Below are 19,660 nucleotides of genomic sequence, written 5' to 3'. Positions count from 1 at the left end.
ATATTATTTTTTTGGATATCTCTGCAACCTACGACAACATCTCAATTCCAGCCTTCATTGGGATTTTAAGGAATTATTTTAATATAAGAGGAAATCTGTTAACTATAATAAGGAGCCTGCTAGAACAAAGAAAACTTACTGTTAAGCACCAAAAACTACAATCTTGCTTTACCATCTCGCGAGGAGTGCCACGGGGGGGGGTGAGTTATTTCGGCTACCCTCTTCGCGGCCGCCCTAGAGCCGTTTCTTGCACGGTATTGCAATTTTATAACATATGCTGACGATGTAATGATGATGACGTAGTCTTTGGAAGTGACTTCATCACTTCCAAAGACCACGAATCAGCAGAAGGTATTTGCCAGATGGCGAATAACACAATCCGAGAATTTGAGAGCTATCCGGATTGCATCGGGCTCCGTATTAATGCACAGAAGTCTGCCCAAATGACCATAAACGGGTCTAGTGTGAAAAAAGTGCACGCTCACCTGGACTTGCGGCTTAAGCGGGATTACAGACTCACCTTTGCTCAACACTTCGCCCATATATATATGAAGACCAAAATAATCGCTGCTTTATGGGCTACTAGACAAGAACTGGTAGGAATTAGGGATCCTCAGCTAGCAACCAAGTACATTTTAAAGCGTGCCCTGCCAGTTGCAATGTACGCTTCTCAAATCTGGTCCCAGCTCCCGATTCACATTATAAGTCCGTCCTTGGGATCAAGTACTGGTTCTTGCGATGGCTTAACAGAGTTCCAGGCCACCCTATTACTATCTCAAGGGCCATTCTCTAGTCAAACCTTAACATCACACCCTGGATGCAGAGGACAATTAACAGGAATATACACCCCCTCGCACAAATGCTCACAGGCAGAGTGGATGCTCCAGTCCTGAATAATATTCTAGTCAAACCGCGTGCCACTGCTAGACGTAGCGGAGAATTAAGTAATCCACTGCGTCCAGTCCTGAAAAATCTTAGTAGCCTGCAAAGATTCTTCCCATTTTGATGGGAAGAATCTTTGCAGGCTACTTTGCAAAAATATTTAACTCTCTGCACACAGAGGCCGAAAAACTCTATGAGGATGCAACATACCGGAAAGAGATCTTCTAGAATTCTTACAGACTTACTGAAATATGAATCGACTGCAAAGTGACAACTTCCAAAGAATTGAGTAAAAGTGAAACTTTCCACTTTAAGAATAATAATAATTTGGTAAGCTATTGACTTGCAAAATACCTTCCCTAACAGTTGTGTAAATATATATGGAATTACTGAATTGTAAATATATGATTTGTATAATGTATGTACACAATCATTAATGTGTAAATACTGTATTAAATATAAAATGTGTATATAATATTTGGGGACGAGACTACGGATTCAGTATATGTAACCCACTGCCTGTAATATCTCGCACCCTGATATGTAATTTGTACTCTCCTGGCACTTTGCCGTCCCGGGGTGGTTTCCTTATGGGAATAAACTGATGATAATAATAATATGTAGACAATAAAAATATTTTATGTCAACATAGTTCCGGAAATGCTTGGTTTCCGAGTTTTAAAGGTCTGTCTATGACACTTGACTGCTCACATCACCTTATTGTAATTGTTCAAAATGTCCACCTTCTGCTTGAATACAGGCCTCACATCGACTTCTCATGGACTCGCGAAGACGATGCCAAATTCCTGGCATGTTTCGTATTGTCTCACACCTGCCACAATTGGATTGCGGAGAGTTTCCACATCAGCTACCGGAGTCGAATACACCAATGACTTTAAATGGCTCAACAAGAAGAAATCTAGTGGGTTTAAATCAGTGAGCGTGGAGGCCAGGCAGTTGGTCCACCCCTCTACTTCAGGATTCGTAGATCTTGGTCGTCCTCTGTCGGCAGCACGAGGTGCAAAGGTCCCATGTTCCCAAAGGCGGCGATGGATACCTTAAAACGTTTTCCCTAGACATCTTCGTTCTGGGATCCTTTTGTGGTACAAACGACGAGCCTCCAGAGCATTGCCGACTGCCAAACCGTACATAAAGTGCATATCCGCTTGCTCCTGATTTCAGTACATGGTCGGAATGGAAAACCACCAGATTCTGTCAGTACCTTGTGATGAAGGAAATCACCTGCGGGAGATAAGACATTCCGGTTAATAACTCGGGAACCAAACATTTCCGGAACTATGTTGATATAAAATATTTTTATTGTCTACATATGAGGAACTCATTCCTGAAGTTATGCCGTGTATTTTTGAGACACCCTGTATATTAGAATAATGAAATAATTAAGAAAAATAGTAAAAAATATAATACGAAAATTAAGAAAATAAATATAAAGCTATCATTAGAGGCAGCAAAATGCACATTCCTCCACATGATGCCCAATATATAACTATTAAATATTAAATCAAAACTAATGCCAGTGGCATGGCAAAACGTTTGAGTGAAAATAATAAATTAAACGTAATGATTAATCAACAGGGAGGGAACAGAATTGTGGGGAAAAGAATATTGTCTATATAAGCTGGTTAAGCTTGCATTGTGTCAGTGGTGTGGCTCTGCTCTGGAGTGCTAGTCTGTTCTATATTTTTATTTTTCGCTGCATAAGGACCACCCTTATTCAAATCGCCATCCTATCCCCCAATCGGATTGCGGACTGATCCTTCGTTCGGTTCGCCTTTGGGGCGATTTGTCTAATGATTGAAATGTAGTGATTCCCTGACCATTATTGGCCTTGTGATCCTTTGTTGATATGGGGCATACTGGTCAGTATATTTTTGTTATTTTGGGTTTATTTTATTGTAGTTAGTTTAGTCTCTATTTGTGATATTTCACGGAATTTGGAACTAGAGGGAGGGGGGCCGCCGTTAAATTCTTATGTAATTGGCTCTAAATTTTAAAATTGATTTATTATTTTAATTGGATTTTTCTAAATTATTTGGAGATATTCTGCTACAATTTTTAGTCTTGTTACCTTTCTTTTCCCTCCCTGTTGATTATCGTTATGTTTAATTTATTATTTTCGCACAACAGTTTTGCCATGCTACTGGCATTAGTTCTGATTGAATATTTAATATCAGTTATATATATCCCCAGGGGCTGACTTCTGGTGAGTTTGGGCTTGACACACACAGGGTTCTGAGCTGGATATCATCATTCTTCTCCTTCTGGTGATTCCCTTCTACCTCTCTCTCTCTCAGGGTAATCACAAATTTATTTTAGCTGGTGCACCGTAAGCCTCAGGCTTCCTTGCACTATATGGCTAGTAATAATAAGAATATAACATTATACTGCTAAGTTTTCAACTGATGGACAAAGCAAATTCTTGTGTTTCAAAATACCCACCAATGTTCATGGTTACTGAAGGAATTATGGAGCCCTATGTTGAGAGTTGTGAGAATATTTTCACATGGAGTAACTAGGTTATGAAAAGTAATGTCAATGTGTCGACAGCCTCGTAAAATCTCTTACGTAAGACACAAAATAATGCTATCTAAAACTTTGCGGAAACAGGTGTGACAGCCCTTACTCTTCAATAGCATAGCGAAAATTCGGAGAGGTCCTGCAACATTGCTCACATTGCTGTGTTTAAGAGCAAATATTGTGTTATCATAAAAAGGGAGTGGGGGTTAGGGTATTGTAACGTTTTAGGCGCATCAGCAACTTAGATTATAATGCACCGTATATAATATGTCTGTAAATTGCGTATTCTGTGGTCGATATGATGGTTGCTAGACGAAAAACTCGTGTTTCCGGGAGAAAAACCATGTTACCCTCTCCTGAGACCGACTAACACAATTGCATTGTGAAAAAGACCCATAAAAATTCTCACCCGGAATCTCGGTCCTTCCCCACCCGGTGCAAGGAAGGACCGCGGTCTACCAATTTTTTTGGCTGGTGCAGCATAAGCCTCAGGCTTTCTTGCAACATATGGCTAATAAACTGTGCTACAACACAGAAGACACTATATAAATAAAGAGGCAAAATTGAATTACAAATATTTTCTAAGCAGGACATACTACGTGTTTTTTATATAGATACAATTTCATGAGTTTTTTTTTTTTTTGCCTCCTAATAATTATAAAACCGTTCGGAACTGCAGTCCCTTCTCTGGAAGTGGAACTTTGCGGGCATTCCAGTATGCACCTACTCCTCCTTTCGATGTTCAACGGTTCTACCAGATTTTATAAATCGTTAGTTTCTCCAGTTCTCCAGCAGTTATTACAAATCTAGCTGGGTCATGGAGCATACATTAGTATCCAACAGATTTAATTATTCGATAAAATAACAGAAAATTGGATTTCAGTGTGATTAATACCCCGCTCCATCCCAAACTGAAGCACAAACGTACGTAAGTTATTGTCCACGTGGCGGCGTTTGTGTAGCATTAAACTGCTATATTTTTTTGAATTCAAAGGTGGGGTACTATTAATATTTGTAGCGTGTGTTATGCACCTGAAATTTGACCACCTAGTTTAAATAAGATCCATCCATGTCATAAAGACCTGTTTTAATTCAATTCAGAATCGTAATGAAGCTGTGACTGCCGAAGTATTTGACAACTGATATTTCTGCATGTATTTGCAGTGATTGGATCATGTTACGGCGTCGGATGGTATGTAATCGTTTTTTCATTCAGAGCAGTGCCAGTATATCCGAAATTTAAAGGAATGAATGTGGAATTGTCCTCCTTAAAAGGAGGACAAGCACCTGTTTTTCACGATTTTCGAACAAGAAAAAACTCAGCTCATGAAGAAAAAAAATTTTCTTCATGAACTCAGTTTTTTTTTTTTTTTTTTTAAAACGAGACCAATACTTTAAAATTATTAATTTTTTAAAATACAAGTTGCGGCGCTTATGTTCAATCAAGTATCGGTTTCAGATATAGACGGAAGGGGTTAGAGCCCCACACCCTTTGTGATAAAAGGAATGTTTTTTTTCCTTACTACTAAATGATGATATGTTTAAAGCCCAGTGATTCTCCGAAACACTGACTCAGCTCCTCCCGCCTTCAGAAAATCTTGGAATCCACACTGGTTCCTGCAGTCGGCGGCGAGGTCGAGTATGGAAACAGTAATAAACGTAACATGAAATAATACGGCATAGAAATTACATATAAAAATATGGCTAAAATCTATTATAGTGGGCGTGGTTGTAGAATGGAGTGATTGTACGGTCGAGTTCTGTGATTGGGTAATTATTGTGAATGCGTTTTGTTTCTGATTGTTTTGTGTCGTCGAGAGAGGGGTGCTTAGCTTAGGCAGGGTGTTTATCCCCATCATCCCGCTGTTTTAAAATCGGAAAACGAGTTCCCGATTTTAAAACAACACAGTGACTAATGGACAGTTAAAAGGTAACCTGCACTTTAGTGTCGTGAGTCACGGTCCGCCCCCCAAGTCACCGCCAGCTCCAACCTGTCGTGAATCGTATTCTGACGGGCAGTTCCTACTTGCTGAGCATGCCCGACACTCACTGTATCTGCCGGTCTGTGCTGGGAATTGTCACGGACCATGCGCGGCACTTCCGTATCTGCCGGTCTGTATACTGGCCATGTACTACTACTCGCAGTAATTTTATTTTTAATTTTTTCGTTTTCTGAAAGAATAAAAACAACTTCTTGACTACATAAGAATTTGATAATAAAAATAAAAGTAGATAGTTATAAAAACGATAATGTAAATAGGTAATTATTATTTTCAGGTAATATTATTATTATTAGCTATATGGTGCAAGGAACGAATTATATTGGGAATCAGACTGTTAGATAAGAAGAGAAACACATGGATTAGGCAGCAAACTCAAGTAAAGGACATTCTTATCAAAACTAAAGAACTAAAATGGTCTTGGGCAGGACACATAGCTCGAAGACATGATGACAGATGGACTAAGAAAATAACAGAATGGTACCCAAGAGGAGCTAGAAGAAAACCTGGAAGACAAAGGCGGAGATGGATAGATGAAATTCATGAGTTTTTGAGTAGTAAATGGATGGCCAGTGCTCAAAACAGAAGGAACTGGAAAGTTGCTGGAGAGGCCTTCATCCTGCAGTGGATTGAAAATGGCTGATGATGATGATGGTGCAAGGAAGCCTGAGGCTTATGCTGCACAAGCCAAAAAAATTCCCGCATTATCCTGTGTGAGAGAGAGAGAGAGTCAAAAGTAGAAGGGAATCACCAAGAAGAGAAGAATGATAATATCCAGCTCAGGACCCTGGGTGTGCCAAGCCCATACTCACCAGATGTGAGCCCCTTTTGTATTGCCTGAAAGTAATAATATTTTGTGATTATTTGTATGTATTTGTAATGATTTGTGAATTATTACACTTGTGAAAAGGTGAATTAAATAAAAATACATAGTACTTAATGCTATACATCCAATGATTTTAACTTTATATATATATATAAAAAAAACCTCACCACTGTGTGTGTGTGTATATATATATATATATATGTGTGTGTATATATATATATATATATACACACAGTGGTGAGCTGTGAATATTTTAACAATGGGCTCGCAATTTTGCCGACATTTTGATATGAAACATACTGGGTAAATCTGATTTGTCACTAAAGTGACGTCATCCGCGGCGTCTGCCAGAGGCGCTTCCCACACTCCCAACACTAGTCTGTGTGGGGCACTCACTAGTAGTATGATTAGAGTGCGCAATGCATTTTTCGTGACCAGTACGATATCTCGAGTTCTAACTTTTTAGAATTTTTGAATAGTATTATGTCACAATCATACTTCCTGCAGTTACTACTGCAGTAAATATGATTGCAAGTATTTGTCATATGACTGCAACAATACAAAGATTTGTCAACAATTTCTTTTTTCGTTTTGCATATGCAGCTGTTCGGGGCACCTAACATTCTGTTGTTAGGTGCCCCGAACAGCTGCGTATGTTGTTTCAACTAAAGTCAGGTACCTCAATTGACGCTGTTTTCAGAGTCATTTAGATACATTGCAGTAGCAAGTATACATCTCTTACTTTAGTTATCATAAATCCATTGTATATTGTCTTCCAGAAATTATGGAAATTTCTGAATGATTAATAAGATATTTTCAATACAAAAGCTCTTATTTCGTAAACAATATATGCAGATCAAAATATCTAAAAGAAACACAAAGGATGTTTCACATAGCCATCTACCGCATGGGCTCGGCAGATGCGTGACTTTTTTATTCTTTTTTTTTTTTACACCTAGGGAAATATTATGAATACATTTTTTTATGATAAAATTTTAACGTTGCGAATAAAAAATAACACGAAACATTTCCCATATCACAAATAACTATCACAAAACATTCCACAGTATAAAAAATATTACATGAAAAACAAACTATTCTAGAAAAGGTACACAAAAATCACAGATTATATGAAAAAAAATTATTACACAAATATTGAAGAAAAATTTATTCAAAAAATTGCCATATACAGTTTACTTCTTTATTTTTTTGTTGAGTTTTGCTCAATAGCAGAGGGATGATTACAGAAGAATGATTTGACATAACGATCCGGATCAAATTGAAGCAACAGTTTACCATTTAGATGTATGATCATCATAATCTGCAACGTAATTGGCAACATTATTCATTCAATCACACAATATTATTCATTGCGCTGAAAGCTCGCTCAGCTTCAGCACTGCTAATCGCAGTGGTTTAAAAGATATTTCTGGCTTTCTTAATTGAAAAGGGAATTTCATTCGATTTGAAAGAAACTGTCTTAGACAAAATATCTAAAATCATTAATTTTATTTCATATTTTATCAGAAAACAAATTTCTTATTCAGTTTTCACCGTCTTGCCACCGAGACGAAAGTTCTTTCATATTCCACGATTTCTGGTAGCATATTTAAAATTTCTTTCAATGGTATCATTATTTTCTTTGTTTAATTTAAAATCACTCTGTTGCATTAATAACTTATCCTTTAAGGATAAAACTATGCATTTAATAACTTGTCAAGAGATAATTTTTTAAATATGTTCTTACTTTCGATTCCTTCAAATTCTTTCCACTTCAACATGCTCTCAATTTTAGCTTCATAATTTCCTTCAGAATTTTTCAAATTATCAATAGCATTGATAGTTCGAATAATTAATTTATCTGCTTTTACCATAGTGAATCTGTAAAGCTTCTGAAAGGTAAGAGAGCTCCTTCATGATGTCTATCATTAGTGCTAAATGGTTAAGAAATTCCAGATTTAAAAGTAGATTTAATAATCTGGAATATTTAACTTCTGATTCAAAATGTTTGCACAATGCAGAATAATTCCCTTAATCTGCATTTGCAATCCGCAAGCTACAAGCTGCTCATCGTAGCACGAACACACGACTGATCTTTATAGTTTCCACAACAAGTTCTTTAGCAATCATCCTTAATTTGCGCTGGTTTTTTGGAGATTGGTGATATAATTCATACAGGTTTTTTTTTTTTTTTTTTCTTTTTTTAATTATTGCCTGCATGCCATTATATTTTAGAACATTTTCTACACAGTGAAAGCCTTGCCGAATTTAAAAATCTGCCAACATTTCATCTTTGTAAATGCCTGAATTGCGAACTGCTATGCATTTGACCATGCACTGGTGAAGCAGTGTACTGAGATTTAACGATGCATGCAGGCTTGAATCGACCTTTTCCTCTGAAAACACGCCATTTGGCAAAAATTAAATTTTACCCCACCCTCTACTCTCATCCTGATGCAACATCATCTAGGGCCGCCATTTTGTCAGGTAGCCTCGGGTGTCGAAATAGTTTGGCTTGGATCTGATGTGGCCTGTCAGTGGCACTCTTCTAATACCGACGCCCTTGGCACCTGCCCCAATGCCAAGGCATTCCTATGCTACTGCTCTGAAGACAAGTCACCTGCAAGGAGGTCTGATTAGTTGTTTAAGGCTTCCACATCACAGCATACTCAGTTCTGATAAAAATCCTTCCAGGTGCTCAAATTACACATGAGGGGGCATAAATTCAAATTGAGGAAAGATAGTTGCAGGTCAGATTTGTAGAAATTTGCCTTCAGCCAGAGGGTGGTCGATTGTTGGAACGAACTCCTATCTGGTATTAGAGTGGTGGTAACTTGAATAACTTCAAGGAAGAACTAGATAAACTGTTAGAGGGGATGGACAAGTGAAATGGGAAGGGTTGACTTATTTTGGCTGATGCTCTATAAGCTTGCTTTCTTGCATCATTTGTCATTAGTACCACTGCTACTATTAATAATAATACTAATTATTATTAGTAATAGTGGCACATTATGCAAGAAAGCGAGCTTAGAAAACATCAACAACAAAAAAAAAAAAGCTCCCACATCACCTGAACAATAACTTGTATAAAGTTATTCCTTGAATTTATTCAGACTGTCTACTTTCACAACACCAGATGTCTGACAGTTTCTGCAATCAACTACCTGCTGGCTGTAGGCAAACCTCCGCACGTGTAATGTCTGGTAATATCTTTCAAAACCAAATTTACAGCTAAACTTTGGACCTTGTTGAATTATTGTGATTGATGAGAAGCAATTCACATCATTTCTTCTAAGCTTCTAAAGAAGTGGGTAGCATATTCTATTATTTATGCAGTTATTGGATTGGCATTACATTACTTTGATAAATCACTTAAAAAATAAAATCCCTGTGGTTGGCTGTGGCTTCGTGGAATTGGTGTTTTACTGGTTCTGACTTGTTAAATCTTGGATACATTGCCAATTTGATTTGTGGAGTATCTGCTGTGCTGCTTATATCTACAAGCTGCAGGGGGCTCTCATCTGGTGAGTATGGGCTTGGCACACCCAGGATCCTGAGCTGGATATCATTATTCTCTTTCTTGGTGGTTCCCTACTACTTCTGACTCTCTCTCCCTCTCTCAGGGTAACTCAGAAATGTTTTTTTTTTTTTTGGCTGGTGCAACATAAACCTCAAGCTTCCTTGCACCATATGATTAATAATAACTGTATGCCCTAGCTCAGTATTTTTTTTTTTTTTTTTTAATAATGTTCTGGAATTATACTGGGCAAGAAGGTGTTAAAATTTACAAGGTTAGTAGTTTCCTGTTAAATGACAGTATTATTAAATTAAATAAATTTCAAATGTAGTAGAATTTAAGTAGTCTTGATTTTGTGATTTCATTAGTTTTTATCATTGATTTGAAAATAACAGCAAATGTTTCTTTTTTGTTGCAGCTTTGTCATTTTCAGCACTTTTGTCATTCTATTAATGAAGTTTTTGAATGTAAAGAATTCATTTTGTGAATTTTAAAACTGATCTGTGTTGCATTGTTCATTTTCCCCCTTTCTTTCTATTCAGTCCCATAAATTATTATCCAGGTGATTTGAAATAAGCATTTTTGATAATTTTTTTGTAGATTCTGTAAAATTACTGTGGGCAGAATGATTTGGTTTAGAAAATATTCACATAATGATTAGAGATGGTGCACAAGAAGAGTGAATACCGGAGAAATTTTCACTGGTCGTCACCCCAAAGACGACAGCAAATCTTTGAAGAAAATTTAGAGTTTCGACATTGGAAAAAGCTTAAAGAATTTCGCCATGAACCTTTTCAGTGGGTTGGCTGGGACTGCAATTGTTCAGATGAAGAGTGTCAGTGTGGAGGGCTTACACCAAAAGAACGTATTGTTTTAACAGAGCCATTCGAAGGTAAGTTTATATACTGTTTTTATTTTTTGTAGTTTTAGAAAGCTTTGGGTTTGAAGATGCTATCTTTCCGAACAGTGTTATACTTGCAAGGTATACGTATACTAATATACACTATCCTCCCAAAAATCATGAGGAATCCTCCAATTTTAGGAAATTGTGCATGACTACAAAATATGCAAATGTTGTGGCCTATAAAGGTGACCAACACCATTCTGGAAATTTTTCTTGAGTATTGTCCTCTTATACAACATTTATTGGTCGTAGATAAGGATTTTGAATGAGGGGAAAGTGTCATTGAAAGTTAGGATAACTGGAAAATATCACTCCAGTTCCATTTCTAGTGTTTGCAAATAGAAACTTTAACCTCACTTAGATCTACCTCAGTGTCTTTTGTAAACTGTGCCAGTGTGGGGGAAAACAGCAAAATGTGACGTCTCAACTTTTATGATCTGTAGGTCAAGCATTGTCTTGGAATGCAATGCTTGGGTTTTCTCTGTTGCTTGTTTTATTCAGTATATTAAGTTTTCTAAAAATGTCAGCTAAATATGCAAATTTAGAGAGCCATGTTGAATTCTGAAAGTACAGCAACAACTCATTCTTCTGTTGTCTCAGAAATATAGCTGCATCAGATTGCAGTTCAAACATTCATTCAAAAACACTTCCTCTCAATAACTAACATACTTCCATGTGAAAAGAAGCATCTCATGTTTGGCATCCATGTCCTGGCACAAAAGATGAATCAGACATGCTTTTAAAGAACTTTCTTTGATATAATTAGCACTTGTCACAACTAAAATCAACTTCAAATCATCAGGTAATGTTATGGTAGCTAGAGCCTCTTGGTGTAAACTACCATGAAGGCCAGTGATGTTTGGAGCAATACTGTGCATTAAAACTTGAAGTCCTGATGTGACTCCTGTCATAGCTGCCACGCCATCTGTTGTTACTTCAACAGATGGCGTGGCAGCTATGACTATAAAATTATGCTGATTACCAAAATCTTGCAGTTTATGAAATACATAAGCTGCATAGGTGTGCTCCTCAAGGGACAAGCAAAATAGATAATCTTCTTTAAATGTATTGTCATGCATATCTCACAAATGCCATTAAATGTGCAGTGCTAGTTATGTCTGTGCTCGTCAATTTGAATACTACATGCTTCGGTTTGTTGCTCCCCAATCAGTTGCCCCTAATATCCTCTACCACATGAAAAATTCATCATTTCACTGTTCAATTACTCAGTGAGAACTGGTCCAATAATCTAACCTCCTCCTTACCAAGCATGCTCTGAACCATTAATTTTACTGCTCGAATTATGAATTCTTTAGCAATGGTGTGCTTTCTTTTTCTGCTCAATAAGTAAAGAAACATCATAACTAGTTTTCAGCACTGAACAATGAGCCTGTGTGAAACACCATAGGTGTCCAGCCTTTGCTGCTTCACATTATCTTCTTTCAGCTTGAAGTAAGTGATGTCTTTGTTCAAAAGTTCAGGATGATGTGTCTTATGATGCCATTCCAGCTTGCTTGGTTTCAACAATTCCGGCGATAGAACCAATATACAGACACTGAGGTTTTGTCCTTCCCCCTTTGAAAAATACTAGTGAACCCAAACTTGATTGAGGGCTTCCTTGTAGTTCCTTTTTTTTCTTTTTTTTTTTTTTTTTGCTCATGATGTTTATAAAGGGGTGTTTGCAAAATCAAAAATACACAATTTTTTTTATATTAAAAAGTTTCAACATTTATAAATGTATAAATTTAGCTCTTCTTCAATTAAAGTTAACAAGTTTGGTAACCCTTGACTCGTAATTTGGGTTTAAGTTATTTAAACTTATTATTTTTTTAAATTTATATATTTATTTCATTATAAAAAGGTGTATGGTATCTATTTTAATTTCAGATAACTAGAGGACGATATAGTGCACCCTTCCTCCTCTAGGCTAAGTTTTTTTTCAATTACCCTTTTTAAACCTTGCTTTCCTTACTGCGATTTTTAAACATCATTTTTAGTTAGCCAATGATTTCTCACACTACTGTTTTATGATCCATATAACCACAACGGATTATTGTGGTGAGTGCCATCTCTTTATTAAACTTTGACTAAATGCATATTTCTTGTCACGAACTTCTGCATCTTAAGCTTTTGCTAACTCTTTTATGGTCATTAATTATGATATTTTAACGTTGATCTAATACACCTCATCCAGACTGCCTATCCCTTTCCAACCCTAATAATGAATGTTGACACAGTCAATAGACAGGTTCTGTTTACAGAAACCATTGTAAAATATTTCTTGTCCAAACTGCACATTTTTTCTCCAGAAATGCCTCTCACACAACACAATTCCTAAATGCTCCAAGCATATTTGTAGTAAATATCCGCACCTTACTCATCAATTTTCTTTAGCTATCATTAAAGAAGAATTACGGAACAGGTTTCACAACAAACAAAAACTGTTACATCACATACATTACCTAAAATATAATTTAAAAAAAAGAGCATGACCCCAGCAGAGTAGATTGAGTTTGTTGATTTAAACAACATGCGTATCAACGCAGCAAGCAACCTATCAAATCAGCCAAAACATTTAAAGAAATGGAATAAGCTTACTCAAGTACACCACAAACCTCGCATACCTTCTGTTGCTAACATTTCATCCCAAACGTTCTCTTCCTCTGAACTCTCTGGCCTTGAGTATGGTTTCAATTTCTCAGTTAAAAGTAAACATTACCCTGTAGAAAATTGTATAATAGAACTACAAACTAAACTCGGGAATCACCCAGATAAAAACTGCATTTTCCATGAAACAAATGCTGTCATGAACACTCGTCTTACATCCCAGTCTAATATGTCTAAACAGCAACAAATTAATATACGTAAGTTAAGAAATAATCCCAATGTTATTATCCAAAAAGCCAACAAAGGTGACACCATTGTTATTCTGGATAAACAGGACTACGTTAATAAAATACAAGTTCTTTCCGACTCCCAAACTTATAAAATTGACAATAATTACACCAGTTCAAATCTGAAAAACAAGTTAAATACCCTGCTTAGAAGGCTACGAGCAAATCATGAAATAAACTTGCACACCTCACAACAAATAGGTATCCATAACAACACTTACCCCATATGTTTGGCATTATTAAGCTCCATAAACCTGATCACCCTTTACGCCCGATTGTTTCCTGTAGCAAATCCACCTTCACAAATATATCTTTCTTCCTGGTCAAGATCATTTCCCCCCTCATGAAGTTTTCTAAATTCCGGATCTACAATACATGCCAAGCGTTTGAACACATAAGTCCTATTACGTTATCCCGGAGCGATTTACTGGATTCCTTTGATGTAGTGTCCTCCCTATACACTAATGTAGACCTCGCTTTCACTTTACAGGCCCTACGCAACCTTTTAACTTTGGACAATACCTTAGCGAATCAGACTTCTCTCAACATTGACAGCATTCTGGAGCTCGTTATTGTACTAATTAAAGCTAGACACTTCTATTTTCAAGATCAAGTATATGAACAGATTTTCAAACTCCCTATGGGCCTAGGTATCTCAGCATCCTTATCCGAAATATACCTCGCCAGAGTTGAACATCAGACCCTTCAACCTTTTCCGGTAAATATTAAACTTTACATCTGGTATGCAGACGACGTTCTAATGATCGGAGATCAAAACACCATTAACGATCTTTTTACCAGTTTTAATTCAGTACACCCAAGATTAAAATATACCCTAGAACTAGAAACTAATAACGCAATCAATTTTCTTAATTTAACCATATATAAACAAAATAACAGGCCTAAGATAAATCTACAGGAAAAAAACCAACACAGGCCAATATCTACATTTTCTCTCACATCACCCGTTTAGTGTAAAGAAATCAGTTCTTTACAACCAAGTTTTTAATGCCTTGAAGTACTGCCAATCAAAGGATGAACTATCATTCGAGCTAAAATATCTCACCGAGAACTTTACAGCCAGAAAATATCCCATCAAACTAATCCAACAAATTATTTCAACTGATATGTAGGTTAGCTTCATTGCCAGAATTAACTCTCCAGCTGATAAGCACGCTGCTGTGGAAGTTGAGGGCTGTGGAGATTAAGAAGGGGGTTTTTCTAACACATCACTTTAATGTGTTAGAAAACCTCTAGGCAAGTGCATCATTTCCTCAACATCATTCTATCAACCCTTCCTCTTCTAAGCAAATGCATCATTTTAACATAGCTATCTACCAAATTAGTTTAATTAACTAAATTGGCATCATTTTGGTTATATCTGAGGCCTTTGCCCTTAAATACATTATTTCAACTGTTAAAAGTAAGATTAGTAGTTTGTGTTTCTAAACCCAGTTATAAAAAATCCAACCTGTCCAACATTCGCATTGTTCTCCCTTACCACTGATAAATCGCTAGAACGATTGTCTTATCTTCACTAACACTGATATATCTCTAATTTTTTCTACTTATAATAAGTTAGGAGTCCCTTTTAATAAATATAAAGAAACCTGCATTTACAACACTAAAGACATCAACAACATAGTTTTTTTAATCAAATGTCAACCCGACTGTAATGCATGCTACATCAGGAGCACTACTAATAAATTTGGATCATCCACCATCGCAAACACACGTGCCTACTACCACGTCCATAGTTTTTAGACACAGCAAGGAAATACTGAACTGTCTCAACAGGTACACACTCATAAACACAACCCCTCAGTTAATACTGCAACAACCATCGTCAAATTATAAACTCCTTCTATACCTAACTCTCATAATAGAATGATATCGTCTCGATACCGATCTTGACGTCTGAAACACAGAACTTCCGGTTATCTTGTCTACCATTTGGAATCTCACGCGAATTAAATTACCACGTGTCCAGCATAACATTTCAGGTACTTAAGATCTACAGCAACCCTTTCGCTCTTCTTTTTATCGCCAACTGAAGATGAACATATCGAAAGTCCGCCGTTCTCGACTATTGGCCTTAATCCTTTTTTAATTTTAATTTCAGACAACTAGAGGACGATATGGTGCACCCTTCCTCCTCTAGGCTAAGTTTTTTTCAATTACTCTTTTTAAACCATGCTTTCCTTACTGCAAATTTTAAACACCATTTTTAGTTAGCCAATGATTTTTCATCAGTTGTTTTATGATTCATATAACCACAACAGATTATTAAGGTGAGTGCCGTCTCTTTATTAAGCTTTGACTAAATGCATATTTCTTGTATGGTATCTTTTTAATTTCGTAGTGATCTTTAATTGATGTTTATTTAGAACCTCTATATAAAGAATAAAATTTAATTTGTATTATGAATTGTAATTTTGTTTATAGTTATATTATTGTAATAACTATCATATAATATATATACAGAGAGAGAGAATCGGATCTAACAGGCAGAAAATTGAGTAGGGTTGCCACAAAATAAAATAAATTACTTAGGGGTGCCATTATTAAAAAAGGTCGAAAACAACTGTGCTAAGGACTGACTGCATGGAAATATATGGTGTGAAAATATACAGTGTCTCCTTGAATTTTTACTATTGAAATTTAATGTCCTGTGTCATGACTTCTTCCATACAGCCATACAAAATGAGGTTGACATAGTTGCACACAGATAAATACTAAGTTCAAAAAAAAAATATGGCATGACTCCCAAATTGGAAGTCAAGGCTAACCCTACTCTAATCTTCCCAACAGTAATCTTTAAAATGTCCTCAATCAGATGTATCCCTAACTGTGGGCAGTTTTTTTTCCCAAAATGAATTAGCATAAAAACAATGTTGAGGCTGACAAATCATAACCTCCAATTAACTTAAAGTAGCTGCAAGAAGTATTTTGACAAAAGTGACATTGTAATTGCAGTGATCACAATAGCACATTATTTTAATTTTTCATTTTTTGTGGTAACACTGTGCAATAATTTCATGATATGTTATAATTTTAATAATTACCATTATTTTTTAAAAATTCTTGTGAAAAGAATAGGCCATAAATGAAAATATAATAAAAGAAGGAAATGGAAAAAAAAATATATATAACAAACCAGCAGAAATTTACAAAATTTTCATTTGGCTTATAGATGAACAAAAGTTGCTCCTCCATGGTAGGCTGATTTAATTTTATAGCATTTAAAGAAGTTGCTGCCTTCTCGATACCAATACTTTTTTTCCTTGTTCGTTGTTGCACTTATAATGGTAGATCTTGCTAAATAAAAAAAATTTGCACACATCAGTTTAGCATTCTTCAGAATCCAGTCCTTTTAGAATTTAATCTCTTAAGTCAAATACAGCCACTCCCTGATTAACGTAAGGGTTGTGTTCCGTGGACCGCTACGCAAGTCGAATTTTACGTAAGTCAATTTCCTTAAATAAGCATTTAGGGAAATTCCACAGTTGCAATTATGCACACTTAATTTGATAGAAGCAAAAAAGAAATGTTTGACGAAAGTGTAAATAGAATTATTCAATTTTTTATCTCATACATTACAAAAATTTCATAATTATAAAATTACAAAGAGAGAGGAGGACAGGCTTAACTTCAGCAAGTTTTACCTTTCGAGCATCGTTGCCAGAATTAATTCTCCAGCTGATAAGCACGCCGCTGCGGAAGTTGAGGGCTGTGGAGATTAAGAAAGGGGTTTTTCTAACACATCACAAAATTTCTCTGCAGCTGCAGAATTGGCACTGGCGACTTTACCGCATACTTTTAATGTTTTGGAAACCATCCTGATGCTTGAACTTATTAAACCACCTGTCGCTTGCCAAGAACTTGGCTTGAGGTTTGCCGTACTTATTGTTAAGTACGGCAAACCTCAATGGCCGTTAGATTGGGCACTTGCTTCTGAATCTGATTTTTCATCCATATTATTAATAGCTTTTCCATCTTCGATATAGCGCCTGAATGCTGTTTTGTAATCACTGTTGGGGTGGACTGGTCTAGTGTGAAATACGTTGATCCTTTAACATGTTCTTTTATACTTGCACTGTCCCTTAAAATATGCGTTTCAGTAACGAGTGTTATCTACTAAATCTCGAGTGTTATCTACGAAATATTTATGTTTCAGTAACGAGTGTTATCTACGAAATCCCTTTATATAACTTCCGTATCAAGTTATGTATTAATTATTTATTTTTCCTAATTATTTATGTTACGTAACCTAAGTGGTTATATGTATAGTTAAAAGTACAATGAAGTTGGACAAGATTAATAGATTTTACTGATTAATTTCCCCGTAACAATGGCGGCTATTTATGAACGGTAAACACATGGATTTTTCGTGGATATTAATAATAGTGATGGAAAATCAGATTCAGAAGCAAGTGCCCTGAATCTAATAGCCATTCACTGTTGGAGCAGCGAGACCTAATTCCCTTGCAATAGATGACAAACTTTGTCCTGCTTCGTACTTCTTGAATCATGTGTGTTCGTTTCCTAGCACTGCCAGCACTTGCACTTTCTGTTGGTCCCTTTCCCTTCACCATTGTTATAAGTAAATAGGAATGAAGAGAAGATTCTGAAAATTCATTTGTTTTTTATATGATCGAAGATTTCAGTGAAGGGGGAACTGATTTCACCATAATGCCGTAATGTTAAAACCTATAGAATTCCAGTTATCGAAAATTCAATAAAACTGAGTTTACTACCTGTTTATAATAGATTACGCTAACAGAAAAGCCCAATAAACCGGAAAGTGCAAATTGGTTTTAGTGTTTTATGGTAGTGACCTCCAGAAACATGTTTTAGAAAAATATCACAAAAGAAAAATATCACAAATGCATTCAAAATTGATTCTTATAATGGAACATATGATAACGATGAAAGTGTATTGCAATTTACATTACAAAAATGACCTTTTAGAGAGATAAATAGCTTAGTTATATAGCAAAAATTTCCCTTTCCCTTCACCATTGTAATAATTAAATGAGAAATTAAGAGAATATTCTGAAAATTCATTTCAGAATCTTCTCTTCTTCAATCATATAAAAAAAAAAATCTCTGGATGCAAAAAAACAATGTGTTATTGGGTTCACATCACGTGAACCAAACTTACAATATTCCTACAGGATGCAAAATGTTTCCACGATTTTTTAAAGTTTGCACCGGCCGGCAAAAACTTATGTAAAGTCAAATTTCCATAAGTATAGTATTACGTAAGTTGGGGAGTTCCTATATAATCTCTCATGCCATAAAGCCCAACTGAAATCAGCTTGTTATCAGTATGCAGCTAGAAACAGCTCAGTGCCAAGTATGCGATAGCTTACTTGGAGTGAATAATGGTTTTATGATTTCAGTAAACTTTACAATGTTAAGAAACTTAGTGTTACATTAGCATTAGTAGAGGCATATGATGCAAGAAAGCAAGATTATGCAGCATCAGCAAAAAAAAAAAAAACTCCCATTTTCCATTTCACCCCTCCGTTCGTTCGAAATACCTGTGCAGCTGAGCCTTATATTTATTTAGGCTATCAACTTCCACAACAAGGGATGGAAATCTGTTCCGCCAACCAACAACCTGCTGGCTAAAGGCAAATTTCTGCACATCTATCCTACATCTGTCTTTCCTTAATTTGAATGCAACCCTTTGTTCCATTCACTAACCTTGTTGCTCTTCTCTGTACTTGTTCCAGCAGCTCTACATCCTTCTTGAAATGAGGCCTCCACACCCCGTCTGCACTGCTCAGAAATCTTCATATCTGCTTGCACAATTACCCCCAGGTCCTTTTCATTCTCTACCACTGTCAGTGTAGTACCACAGAGTTGATACATTGCTCTGGGGTTACTGTTTCTCATATGTAAATTTGTCAATGTTAAACTTCATTTGCCACCTTTCAGCCCATCTGCTCAACCTTTCCAAATCCTGTTGCAGCAGCGTAGCGTCAGTAGTGTTCTTAACAACCCTGCCAACCTTTGTATCGTCTGCAAACGTGGACATTAAACTTGATACACCATCATCAATATCATTTATAAATACAGAAAACAACAATG

At 36.2% G+C, this 19,660-nt stretch overlaps 1 protein-coding gene across 1 annotated transcript in view; it reads left to right on the top strand.

The window, feature by feature from the left end:
• The first annotated feature begins 4,412 nt into the window (after positions 1 to 4,412).
• The window catches only part of LOC150084611 (uncharacterized), a 35,454-nt gene continuing 20,206 nt past the window's right edge, over positions 4,413 to 19,660 (top strand). The window contains exons 1-2 of the mRNA XM_090376512.1: positions 4,413 to 4,612; positions 10,364 to 10,655. Coding sequence (XP_090232638.1) covers positions 10,427 to 10,655 — 229 coding nt within the window. The 5' untranslated portion in view covers positions 4,413 to 4,612; positions 10,364 to 10,426. The remainder of the gene's footprint in view (positions 4,613 to 10,363; positions 10,656 to 19,660) is intronic.

This window comes from Mastigoproctus giganteus, chromosome 6, assembly GCF_048544385.1.
Source record: "Mastigoproctus giganteus isolate SK-2022 chromosome 6, ASM4854438v1, whole genome shotgun sequence".
Taxonomy (NCBI): Eukaryota; Metazoa; Arthropoda; class Arachnida; order Uropygi; family Thelyphonidae; genus Mastigoproctus; species Mastigoproctus giganteus.
Note: the sequence above shows the minus strand (reverse complement) of the source record. Positions and strands in the feature narration are given on the sequence as shown.